Below are 13,085 nucleotides of genomic sequence, written 5' to 3'. Positions count from 1 at the left end.
GCATTGACCGGGCCATCGAGTCCCAAGTACATGGATGTCATACCTGCCAACAGTCCAGACCTGAAATGCCCCAGGCCCCTGTACACAGGTGGGAGGAAACACACACTCCATGGTCTAGAATACATGTAGATTATGCTGGGCCCTTTCAGGGTCAATTCTTCCTGGTTGTCGTTGATAGCCATTCCAAATGGCTGGAGGTAGTGCCTGTGTCTTCTACCACAGCCGCCAAGACTATCCAGGTGCTGAGGAACATTTTTGCTGCACACGGGTTGCCAGATGTGCTAGTGTCGGATAACGGTCCTCAATTTACTTCTACTGAGTTTCAGGGATTTCTTAGGACCAACATGATCCGCCATGCTGCTTCAGCTCCTTTCCATCCTTCCACCAACGGTCTGGCTGAACGGATGGTCCGCGTCACCAAGGACGCCCTCAAGAAGCTGACCTACGGCAACTGGCATCACAGGTTGGCTGACTTTCTTTTGGCACAACGTACCACTCCGTGCACTGCCACGGGTAAGTGCCCGGCCGAACTCCGCTGGGGTCGTCGGCTCATGACTAAATTGGACAGGCTGCATCCGGAACGTGTAGCTGCTCAGGTGTCTCAGCCACACCCACCACGGGTCCTTCGTGAAGGTGATCCTGTCTGGGCAAGGAATTACGGGCCTGGCCACCTTTGGGTACCGGCTGTGGTCTGTAAAGTCTCGGGGCCTCTGTCTTACGAGGTGTCCCTGCCAGACGGCCGTGTGCTTCACCGCCACATCGATCAATTACGTGTGAGGCGGGACGCTCAGTCTTCTCTGGGGGGGAGGAGGAATGGGAAATGCATTCTGGGATTCAAAATCAACAGCCTACGTTGGCTGTGGGAAGGGAAACGGGTACGCAACACCCAACTTCCATAGGTGCTTCTGGTAGCAGTTCGTGGGAAAGGGAGTACATAGACACCCCCACACACACTCCAGCCTGGGAGTCCCACCGGTGGCAGACTAATTATCCACCCCTATCAAACAATACTCCAGACACGGAGAATACATGGGAGCATACTCACAACTCACAACATGCAAGAGAGCAGGCAATACAAAGGGGGAACACGCCCCATGCTGAAAGGGCTCAGAGGAGGTTGTCCTCACGCATCAGGGCTAACAGGGAGGCATCCGTAATCCCTAGCACTACAGAAACGAGCCAGGAATTCTACATTCCTTCAGGGAACACGGGAATGAACTCACAGGGGTTAGATAACTCCATTGAGGGCTGGTCAACCAGGTTTAACGACCAACAGGGCCCGGACTGCTCAAGTACAGGAGATGGGCTGGAAAGCCAAGCTGAAGTCACTGGTCATTCACAGAGCACTTCACCTAGAGCAAGCAGCAACGGGGATAACAATACAAACTCTCCAGGTCACTCTTCCAGTGAGTCCCGTTCTCCGGGAGGGTTTATGGATCGGCTAATGCATTCCACTTGTCCATGTATCGCTCTCGACTGACTTCCATGACCGCCCAACATAAATTCATTTTGTTCCAGCCCCCCTCAGTGACCTAGACCAAGTTTCCTTGTCAGGGTGTGGAATATGTAACAGTAACTTTATTTCATTATTTAATTGTATTACCATCTATAGGATGGCGTCCATGTGGGCGCAATCTTATTTCATCCAGGGGAAAGGGGTGTTGTGTCCTGAGCCTGCAAGATGCAGGCTCGGGACGTTGCAAGAGTCCCGGGCATTTGCAGAAGCTGCCCGGGACCAGACTGAGCGGTGCCGGCCTTGTGCGCATGCGCAAGGCGGGAAAAGCCCGCCTCATGATTGGTTGAACTTGCCCGGGGATCAGAGGGTATAAATAGAGGCCTGCGTGCCTCTGCTCTGGTTGTTCGAGAGTGGAGCAAACAATAAAGACTTGTTAGAGATGAATCGTCTCAAGCGCCATTATTCCCAGGACTTAACAAAAGGTAAATTAGCGGTCAGTGACAGGTGGGGTGGAAAGGCCCAAGGATTGGAAAGAGGAGTGTAGCGGGGACTGCCTGAGAGTGCTTGCAGGAGCTTGACTGGGAAGGGAAAGATTGGGACAGCTGCAGTTGGCTTTGGGTGTGGCTGGCGTGAGTGGAAGGAGGAAGGATAGAAAAGGGAAGAAAAGGGGAAGGCCGGGTTGGTTGGAGTTGAGAAGAGAAGGTCTGGAAGCTTATTTTATTTTTCTACCACAGGTATTTTAAATAGAGGCTAGATAGAGTGAAGTTTTATTGCTTCCTCCGTGGGAGGATATCTGAGACGGAGGCAAGCGAGAGTGTGAAGTAAGGGAGTTGGCTGGGGTTTCTAGCCTCGGATTTTAATAATAAAGAGTAAGGGAGGGGGGTGGTTTTGAATCCTGAAACCTGAAGAAGAATCCTAGAGAAAAAGCACCAGGAGGAGAGAGACTGGTGGTGCCAACTGTTGCTGTGGACTTTGGAGGCATCTGGACTGGGGCCATCGCTGCTGGCATAGGTGCTGGGACATTGTGGGGGGAGTTGCCCTGGGGGATGAGCCATTGCCATAACATACTGGCCGTCATTGTTATTATTACCATCTGGAACCGGGGTTTACCCCCCCCCATTTCATCAGACTCTGAACGATTGCTCAGGGGCCTGTTACTCCTGCTGCTAAAGCAGCCCTGAGCTGTTATATACATCTTCAGGGCATCAACCATTGTGACCGGTTAAGTTCGTGCCCGAAAGTCCTGCTTCAACAAGAAGAGCCTGCCACCCATTAATGCTGCGTGAGTTCCAGTTGTAAGACACCTCATCGATCTCTAAAGAACATTACCGCAAGGCTGGACAAGGGGGGACGTGGCTGGGAGGGCCTGGGCATTGGCGGCCTCTGAGGAGGTAGCGCTACAGGAGCATGCAGTCTCTTAATGGTGTGGGGGGAAGCCTTTGGTGACTGGACACAGTGGACCTGTCCCTGCACAAGGCCCCCCCTATGGCCTTCCCCACCCTGAGATACCTCATGTGCACTTAACGACAGTCACATTTGACTAGCGAATGCATGGGCGAAAGCAGGGAGTGATGGCGTTCAAGTTACGCCATTCACTCCTATGAATTCTCAGATTATGAATGTAATTGGCAGGCTCCATTATATTCGTAACTCGAGGGCTACCTGCCAGATCTCTTTCTTTCATTCATAATTACTGTATTGGAAATGCTCTTTTCTTTTGCCTCTGGTTACCCTAAGGAAATTCTTGGCATTGTACAGGAGGGGGCTTCCACTCTTACCAACAGCACCAATATCATTGGACCTTGATAGATGTAATCAGTGTAAATTCCTGTGCGCTTTCCAAACCAGCACCTGCAAATTAAAACACAGATAAAACAGTGTTTTTCAAGCTTGGCACTTTTAAGATATGTGGACTCCAATTTTCAGAATTCAGGTGGACGGTTCTGGGAATTGAAGTGCACACATGTTAAAGTTGCCAAGTTCTAAAAGTATTGAGATAATACTTTAAATATACCTGAAGCAGAGCTAGAGTTCAAGACCCAAATCCAGCTATGTGAAATAATACTTACAATCTGTCCAATAGCATTAAAAAGATAACCTTTCTCTTTGGATGCTGCCTGCCTTTTGAGGTTCAGCAATTAGCCCCTCTCCAGAAGAGCAAGGCAAAGAAAAATAACTTTTGATTAATTCATAGTATACTGCCAGCCCTACTCCAAAGCCATAATTTGCTCTAGGAGAGAATGTAGAATATAGTCCAGAATATTTTTTTAAAAAATTAATAACTTTATTTTTGTAACAAAACAATATTTAATCTTCAAAAAAAAAACCTTTAGAAAAATTAAAGATACAGTCTATTCACTGCCTTGAGATAAGCAAGGTAAAATAAAAAAACAAATAAAAAAATGTAAATTAAGAAGGAAAAAAAATCTACCTTATATTTTATATTTATCAGTAGACACTGGCTTACCAATAAATTCACTGCTATTACAATAGTCCAGAATATTTATGTGTGATAAAATATTTCTTTAATCATTTGATTAAAAGCTAAGCACTTCCAACTGCTGGACCTTTCAAGCATGGCAGCTTCTCCCCCACTAAATCTCTTTCAAATCACAGGAAAACATCCTGTATCATTGTAAAGTACATGTTGTAAAGTACACAGCAAGAAAAATAATATCTGCTGAGCATAAAGTACACCATTAGCCAATAAGGACATTTGAAATACTGAGATGATGTGATCAAGTAGAGATCAATTTCTGGTTTACCTTCTGGGAGATGAGATGTAACCAGTCAAAAAGCACTCATGCACCAGAAAATAAACTAGAGAAGATTCCAAATAGTACTTTCATTCTCCATGTCAAGGCTTCCCAAAAAACTTTTGTATTATTTCTATTTTCTAAGAATGCTTTATGGGACCAAGAGACTTTCTGCTAAATAAAGATGTTTGTTTGGCATGGACATAGCAGCACTAAGAGAGGTATCCACTGGTACCTAACCAATGTATAATATTCTACACTGTCCCATTTTACTTTCACTGGGAGTAGGTTATTCTTACTGAAAAGGTTAATAGAACCATCCACCCTATTTTGATAAGCAAAACTTCCAATAAATCCTGCTGAGGTCAAAATCATATCATTAAATATGGGTTAAGGTGGTTTTAGCTCCCAATGTCTGTGTTTTTTTCTTTGGACTGTAGTATGGAGGAGGCGGAGCAATATTAACTCATCTTTTCCCATGTCCTCCAATTCTTATCAGGTCCTTTATTCCTGCAGTTTCTCAACCACTCAAACAGATAAAGTTTGCTAGCCAGTGTCTTCAAAATGCCCATGTCTGCATCTGCTGTGCTGTTGCAGAGAAAGTGGCATACCTTTTATCCAAAAATGAGGAGTGCTTTTTAAGCAGCTCCTACCTGATTACAAGACTGTAACCTGGTTTCAGCTATGACCTCAGTTAGAACTTAGCATGGAAATGAAAACCAGGGCTGGCAATTAAGGTAAAAGGTGGCAGGCTGAAATCAATCCTGTTTGTCTGCTTGATTAATTACTATGGAATAGGCTTGCCAGGAGGCTGCTAAGTCTGCCACTATCAAATCCTTGGGAATGGAGGCCTGAGGGCGCAGGGAAAACACCTCATCTGCTCTTGTTAAATTAGAATGTTGTTTAAACGGAGTCTCCCCTTTTGGGGTTTCATTAGAGGTACTTGGTCTGTCTGGTCTGTTACTCCCTTTCTGGCTGAATTCTACTCTGTGTCTGAATGGTATACTTTTTTTTTCTTCCAAAATGTGTTCGGTTTTCATTAACCATTCCACTTTTGTTAGACACAGTCACAAAGAACCTCACAGCACCTTGAAACTTGACCAACTGAGCGAGCCCTAATAATAAAGGCTGAATTAGATTGGGATATTGAAGCTCCAGGCTTAGATCCTTATAGGTTTTTTAAAAGCAGCAGCAGGGTGTATAATTAACAGTGAAGGGGGAAAAAAGAAGTTAGATTTACGCCATGATATTTGAGGTGAAGAAAAGATTGACCCTTCCTTGCCTGTACCAGGAAAATACAATACAGTGTTTCAAGCTTATTTGTTTTAATGGGACTAGAATCTTGCTTTACTACAGTAAATGCAGATTTATGAAATTATTTTCCCTAATTTGGATTGGTAAGGAACTACATATTTGAGCCAAAGCACATGAGTGACCCCAGAGGCAAGAAATCAGGTATCTTTAGAAAATCTGTACTGCAACATCTATAATCCCCTACCATCAACATGCAGGTTGAAGGTGATAAGAGATGCAGTCCTAAAGATCTGGAGAGTAGATTTCCTATTCTTCCAAATGACTTATGCCACAGATGTTGCTATTTCTCCTCTACTGCCATATTAAAAGAGGTAAAGTACTAAAGAGTACTAGAAGAATCAAATACCTTATTTGTATCAAGTATTTGTGACATTTATATCTCTGAGGAACAAAACAGGCAGAGTTACAGCTGTGTTATGTATCTGAAAGCTGAAGGAAGTGGAGAAAATATTAGTGACTTAATATATGTTGTATATTATGATACAAGGCAAGTTCTGCATTTGGCAGACTGCGGACTAACGTGTGGGACTGCCGTGGAATAAGCCTTGCTACTAAGCTTAAAGTTTACCAGGCAGCAGTGCTAACTACCCTGATGTATGCTAGTGAGACCTGGACAGTGTACAGGAGGCACGTTAGGCAACTGAATTACTTCCACATGACTTGCCTTCGCAGAATTCTGAGGATCCGGTGGCAGGATAAGATACCAGATACAGATGTCCTCTCCAGAGCAGGCCTATCATCAGTTTACACTCTGTTGATGAAAGCCCAGATGCGCTGGGCAGGCCACATTGTAAGGATGCCAGACCATCGCATCCCTAAACAGCTCTTCTATGGTGAGCTGTCTCAAGAAAAGCGATCGCACGGGGGACAAAAGAAGCGATACAAAGACACGCTGAAAGCATCTCTCAAGTCCCTGGATATCGACACCATCTCTTGGGAATTTTTGGCGCATGATCGACCGACATGGCATACCCTGGTTTACCAGGGTTGCCAGACATATGAACACAGAAGGACAATCTTGGCACAAGAGAAGCGAGCACTCCGTAAAGCCAGAGCTGCAAATGCTGAAGCAACAGTGTCCACATTTCTCTGTTCAGTATGTGGCAGAACATTCCGTGCTAACATCGGTCTTATCAGCCATCTACGGACACACCGTTGATGGCCCATAATCCATAAGATGTCAAGGTCTTCATCGAAATCGATGGATGAACAACAATATTATGATACATAATTCTTTATTTACACAGCAAACCTGTGAGATGGATTGGGGTGAGAAGTAGCAACGATTTATTATGTGCCATCAAGTCAATATCAACTCATAGCAACTACACTGAGAGTTTTTCTACAGGATAATCTGTTAATAATATATTTCTTCAGGTCTTCCATTGATACACCTATTGTCTGTACATTAGTCCATCCACCTTGATATTGGTTATCTTCAACTTTTCCATGAGAACTACTGTAGAATTTTGTGCGATGTGTCCAAATGTATAGTAAATTGAGCCTAAATCATGACTTGAGTGAAAACCCTGGGTTGATTTCTTCACAATCCATTTGTTTATTTTCTTGGCTGTCCATGGTATTCTCAAAAGTCTTCTTCAACATCAGAGTTCAAAAACATCAGTGCTTTTCATATCCTGCTTCTTCAATGTAGCAACAAGAAAGACCTATGAAATAGCTTTATTAGAGCAAGGTATCTTTTCAAGTAGAGGTTATATTCCCTGCAACATCTGAACATAATAATCACATTGTGGAAATTCCTCTTTCTAACCAACTTGAAAAAGGAATTCCTTAAATGTTTCTGATGCTGCATTTACTTTGCATTGTTTTAATGTTCTGTTTGTTGTTTTATTTTGTATGCTGTATTTTTAACTGATTAACTGTAAACCAATTACAATTCTTTTAACAGAAGCTGGTGTGGTATAATCATTAAGACATTGCACTATAACCAGGGCAATCAAATTCAAATCCACTCTTATGCATGAACACTCACTAGATAAATTGCAGTAACTTGCTGTCAGCTCAGCCTACCTCACAGGGTTGTTCCTGTATGGAAGAAATGATGGGAGAACTCAACTCCATGTAAGCTACCATCATCTCTTGGAGGAAAGGCACCATATACATTCTAATATATTTATAAACACGCTCTGTCCTCAGTAACTAACGTTCTACTTGGACATTGCAATCCAAGGCAACTTCTGATTTGCAGACAATCTGAAAATGGAAAAACTATATTTTGCATAGACCAATTGCTTTGGTCAGATTCATGCATCGAGAAAGAAGTGGGAGAAAAGAGGTAACCACATTGAATAAGGTGAGGCCTGTAAGTAGGACTACTTTCCCCTCCTACCTAACCTTCTGAAATAATTTCAGACCGTTCTTGATTGCAAAGTGATTCATGCTTCTTGGGTGCCAGCAGGGCACCCACCCACTGTATGGCAACACAAGCTTGATTTGGAAGTCATTACCATAGTAGCAGAAAAGTGGAAGTGGGATTGACTTACTTCTCGTTGTCATAGTAGAGTTTTCCAATGGCCCAGGCAACAATGATGGGGAAAGGGATGCCTGTGAATGGAACAAATAGGTTTTAGTGATAACATCAACACAAGATCCAACAACAGGCTGAACATGAGAGGATCCAGTTCTATCCACACGAACAACTAGAAATATCATTATTTCCTGAACCTGGACATTTTGCTCCCATGGCTGAAGCAGCATATGGAAACCCGATCCAACACAAGATGTGTTCTGCCAGAAGCCAGTAAAATTACTGTAGCACTTATGGTGGTATATTTCCCCCACCTGAACAGTAAGCTTGTTTCTTTTTCATAGCATGAAAAAGGACTTCTTGCTTTCTTTGCCCAATGATAAGACTGGTCTAGATCAGGGGTACCCAACCTTTGGGATGCAGCCCGGGACCGGGCTGCGGGTTCTTGGCCAGTGGACCACAGAAATAGCTGCCCCCCACTCATGCATGCCCCCCACTTACGCTAGCACCCACGGCCCCATTTGCACATGCATATGGGCATGAACGGGGCCACTATTGCTGGCTGGGTGTGCATGGCCCATTTGCACATGCGCAAATGCTAGCACCAGGCAAGGTGTGCAGCCCATTTGTGCATGCACAAATGGCCTGCTAGCCGCTGTGGGGGTGCCTGGCCATTTGCACATGTGCACGGCACCAGCACATGCCATATGCATGAATGGGGCTGCTAGTGCCGTGTCAGTGCGTGTGGCCCTGTTTGCGTGCATGCACATGCATGCACCAATTTGGAAGCTGCTCTCCTTCCCTCCGGGCCGCGAGCCCAGTAAGGTTGGAGTCCTCTGGTCTAGATGGTTCTGGGGCAGTTTTGTGGGTGTTCTGAATACACTGAATCTGTGCAAATTGATTGTGTGCCATCAAGTCAGTATTGACTCTTGGTGATGTTAGTGTTGACTTTTGGCAACTACAAAGATTAATTTATGATTCTGAGTTTACATTCATATTTTGTTACCAAAGCAGTTCCTTGAACATTTAAAAAGCTGTTGTACTTCATTTCAATAGGGACTTATAATTTATTTATTGCTTTATTTCTTCAATTTATAAAGCTGTCAGCTTGCCACTTGAAGCGGCTTACAGAAGTATTAAAAGCATCCAAATAGAAGCAAAAACCACAACAATAAAACAACTGTACCCAGGAAACAAGGGCTCCCATTACAAAGTCTAGAACACTCGCGTATCACCCAAGGGTCTGCAGGATAGTAGGATCAAGACCATTTGGATATCAATATATTATCATGATTCAACCACAGAATCTCTTTCTATTTCTCAGTATCAGCAATAAAAGTAATATGATAGATTATTTCTGAATTTTTGCAGTGGCAAAGTTGGATCCAGAATTTGTATACCAGTAGTAATAAAGATGAAGCATTCTGTAGGGTGTGTAAAGTTCTACTACGCAAACAGAACCATGTTTTGGATGCTGGATGGTGGGTATTAAGAGGCAGCAGCAGATTATTTCAGAAGAGTTACTCTTCACATCAGGCCATGAAATGTCTCGGGACACCCCTGAATCAAAAGGGGTGATTAAGAGTGATAACGATTATAACACCTTCCCCCAGTTGGTGCTTTCCAGAATATCCTCCCCTCCTCCAACTTTTATGCCAGTTCAAGTATGATTAAATTAAAAAATAACATGGTGATGCCCCTGTATATTTCTTTGTTCTAGCAGATATCGCCAGATAGGTTGAGTTCTCTTCCTATCTGTGCCAATTGGATACATTGAGGGAATTCTTTTCAGCAGAGGCCTCCCATCATCGAGCAAACTTACTCGGATGCACCAACCCTCTCCCACCCTTCTCCTCGCCACTCACACCAGCCAAGACAGATGAACATCCACTTTCGCAGCTTGTCTGTTGAATAGGTGAGAACAATAGCAGTGTGCAGATAGCATCCCTCACCGAACATCCAGAAGAAGTTAGTGACATGGAAATAGTTGTAGGCAGCTGTGACCAGACGGCACCATGGCTACAGTGTGAAGGACAAGCAGAATTCATTAATGGGAGTTCTAGGATGCTTCTGATTAGGCAGTTAAGAATCATTATGCTTAAGGTGTGGTAAAGGATCAAGGTCACCAGTACCCATGAATGTCCATGGGACAACCAAGCTAGTCACTGTATCTCAGCTCAATCTAACTAGTAGAGTTGTTATTGGAGAAGGGAGTGCGCCATATTTTCTTTAATTTACGAATAATCTAACCAAAGTCTATCCATAATCAACCCTGCCGATAGTTGAAATTCATTGAATGTTCTCCTTATGCTGAACAATCATTTTCATGGTATTGTGGGATATCTTATCTAAAATGCAGTACATTAAGAAAGCTTATGTTGGGCATAAAAAGCCCTATCTACTTTGTTTCTAATTATAGTTCTTTCTTAATGCTCCAAACTAGCAAAAATTTGACTAAATCACAGTATTAAACAGTTTTGGAAAGCATCTCTTACAGTATTTTGCCAATCAGACTAATAAAGAGATACCAAGTTAAAATTGCCAGCATTTACAATAAAAAAAATCATTTCTTTCTCCTCTTTTTTTGTTACTTTGAGATCAGGCATTAAAACACTAATAATACAACTTATTATTCTAGTTTTATTTTTATTATTCTATTTTTCTGTATAAAAATTTTGACAGATTTATATTTGTCCGGTGCCAATCATTCTGCTTATCTTCAGTAATATGCCTAGAAATTTAATATGCTGGAGTTGCTTTTTTACAGTTTAAATTGTGCAACTTTCCTAAAATTTGTTTTGTAACAAGATTACTGTAAGCCACAGAAATTGCTGAGTAGAATGTCATGTCTAGGAAACAGCAACCTCAGATGAATGAGCCAATCATTTAAAAGGAGTGCAGTGCTACATAAGAAGGAGTTATATTATCTGGCCAAAAATTACAGGCCAAGAGTGAAGACAGGCTGCATTTAAAATGGTGAGGTTTTAAGCATGGGGGGAAACAGTACTAATATCTAAAATAAAGTGTTGGCTTATCTTAGAAGGCAAAAGGTAGGAAAATTAAGTGGGTCTAAAAATAGGAAAAAAATCTTCATATATTTCTTAGTCATTTGCAGGAAAAATTAGGTAGATTCCTACAAACAGCATGTTCTGAAATTTGTAAAAAAAATAATAATCATGTTCCCTATGTTTACTGTAGTGCAATTTTAAGAGTTTGACAGCCAGTAGTGTTTGCAGGGGAACAGGAAAAAAAATGTCAACAAGACTGTCTTGACTGCACTGCCACAACAGTCTTGATTGCTACCACAACTACCATATTGGCTTTTTTAACTCTACCAAACACTGGTATTTACAGCAGAAGATTGGGCCATTATTGATGGTTGATGTATGATTCTCAGGTTCCTTACTGAAACATACAAAACAGGAGTAGGGACATATAGCCCTCCATTTATTCTTTGACTTTATCTTCCGTCAAGGTCCATCAAGGTTAGGTCAACGATCATGTACACAGGGAAGTGCAACCTGTCAAATTCAGAAAAGCCATAGGTTCCTTATCCCCGTATAGAGATTAACCTGCCTGATTCAACCATTTATGTTGTCATAGCAATCTATCAAAGTGTGCCTTTAAAAATAAAAATAGGCAGCCAGCCTGTAATGAATTAAGCCAAAGATATCCAACTTTCATTTATGTATGGGCTCTGCCAGGCGTGGTGAAGAACGTCATGCCCCAGACTTCAAAACATGGGCACAGCCAGAGCCAATTTTTCGGTGAGGAGATCAGGATCCTAAAGTGTAGAATGTTTATATCGAGCTCCTGCAAGATTAATGCAACAGTTTAACCTGCTTAAGATCCCTCCCCACACACAAAACAGAAAGAACGAAACCATAACTATTGATTCCACACATTCTGAGGGCTGCATGTGAACCATAGGCATTATTAGTAAACTGCTGGGCTAGCTATGCTACACTGTTTCTGTCTCTCCAGAGATTTCTCCCAGCTAATGCCAAGGATTCAAACTAGAATTTGGCATAAGAAATCCGTCCTTTGCCATCAAGCTAATTAGAAGCTTCATTGTCTGTAGCATCTTTAAAGTCCTTTAAAGTGCTTTTCAGTATAGTTTTATGATCTTTTTAAGGTTTGATTTTCATAACAATCTAAGTCAGTGATAGCGAACCTTTTAGAGACCAAGTGCCCAAAAACTGGCCCCACCCCTGCTCCACCTCTGCCCCGCCCCTGCTTCACCTCCACCCCGCCTGCCCGCAGGGCCACTCACTATCTCCAGGGCCCGCCGCAGATTGCCCAGCAGCACTATGGTGGCCACACCCTCTGCCCGCACCCTGCAGTATCAACTGTGCACGATGGGGCGTGAGGGCAGAGTCTTGTCTATGCTGCCTGGCTGCCATGTCCTTGGCTGCACTGCTCTGCATGGGCCATGCTCGGGGGCAACTCTCCCCTCCAGGGGGGCTGCTGGTGAGGGGGTCTCAGGGGGAGGCAAGGCTGGGGCAATGGCATGTGTGCCCACGAGAGGACTCCGAGTGCTGCCTCTGGCACCCGTGCCATAGGTTTGCCACCACTGATCTAAGTAATCGAGACCTCAAAAAACTGAAGGTTCTATCATTTCTCAAACTGTACCTTAAAGTAATTTTGTGTCAAATTCAGCTTGAACCTACCACATTGCTTTCATGCACTTCTGGATTCATGGTGAGTTGTACCACAAACCATGTGGCATTCCGCAAGATGAAAGCAGTGATCAGGTTCCAGTGGATAATATTTCGTAGGCATCGGATACTCCTGCAGGAGAAAAGAAACCACTCACCATCTCATCCCAGCTGTCAGGTTTCAAGGGAGAATCTTTTCATCTGATGATCCTACACCTTCGTGCATACTCACCGAAGTCGCATGAAGAGGATAAAAGCTGCCAGCAATGCCCCCAGAGAAATGCAGTGCCCAAGGTAGTTAATCACAACAGCAATGTGATAATGCAATTTGCTTCTCTTCTGCAACAGGAAAGACATAAGAGTTGTTTAGGAGATCAAGAGGATGTGTAGGAAATAAGACAAGAATATGATTC

At 43.3% G+C, this 13,085-nt stretch overlaps 1 protein-coding gene across 1 annotated transcript in view; it reads right to left on the bottom strand.

Moving 5' to 3' along the window:
• Positions 1 to 13,085, bottom strand: part of LOC107303101 (corticotropin-releasing factor receptor 1) — a 79,999-nt gene that overhangs the window by 13,304 nt on the left and 53,610 nt on the right. Inside the window, exons 5-9 of the mRNA XM_015832296.2 lie at positions 12,905 to 13,011; positions 12,685 to 12,805; positions 9,880 to 10,033; positions 8,031 to 8,091; positions 3,235 to 3,307 (exon numbers count right to left, since the gene is read on the bottom strand). Of these exons, the coding sequence (XP_015687782.2) occupies positions 3,235 to 3,307; positions 8,031 to 8,091; positions 9,880 to 10,033; positions 12,685 to 12,805; positions 12,905 to 13,011 (516 nt within the window). The remainder of the gene's footprint in view (positions 1 to 3,234; positions 3,308 to 8,030; positions 8,092 to 9,879; positions 10,034 to 12,684; positions 12,806 to 12,904; positions 13,012 to 13,085) is intronic.

This window comes from Protobothrops mucrosquamatus, unplaced genomic scaffold (assembly GCF_001527695.2).
Source record: "Protobothrops mucrosquamatus isolate PMUCROS unplaced genomic scaffold, P.Mucros_1.0 scaffold1, whole genome shotgun sequence".
NCBI lineage: Eukaryota > Metazoa > Chordata > Lepidosauria > Squamata > Viperidae > Protobothrops > Protobothrops mucrosquamatus.
The sequence above is the reverse complement of the archived record's forward strand: the minus strand, read 5'-3'. Positions and strand labels throughout refer to the sequence as shown.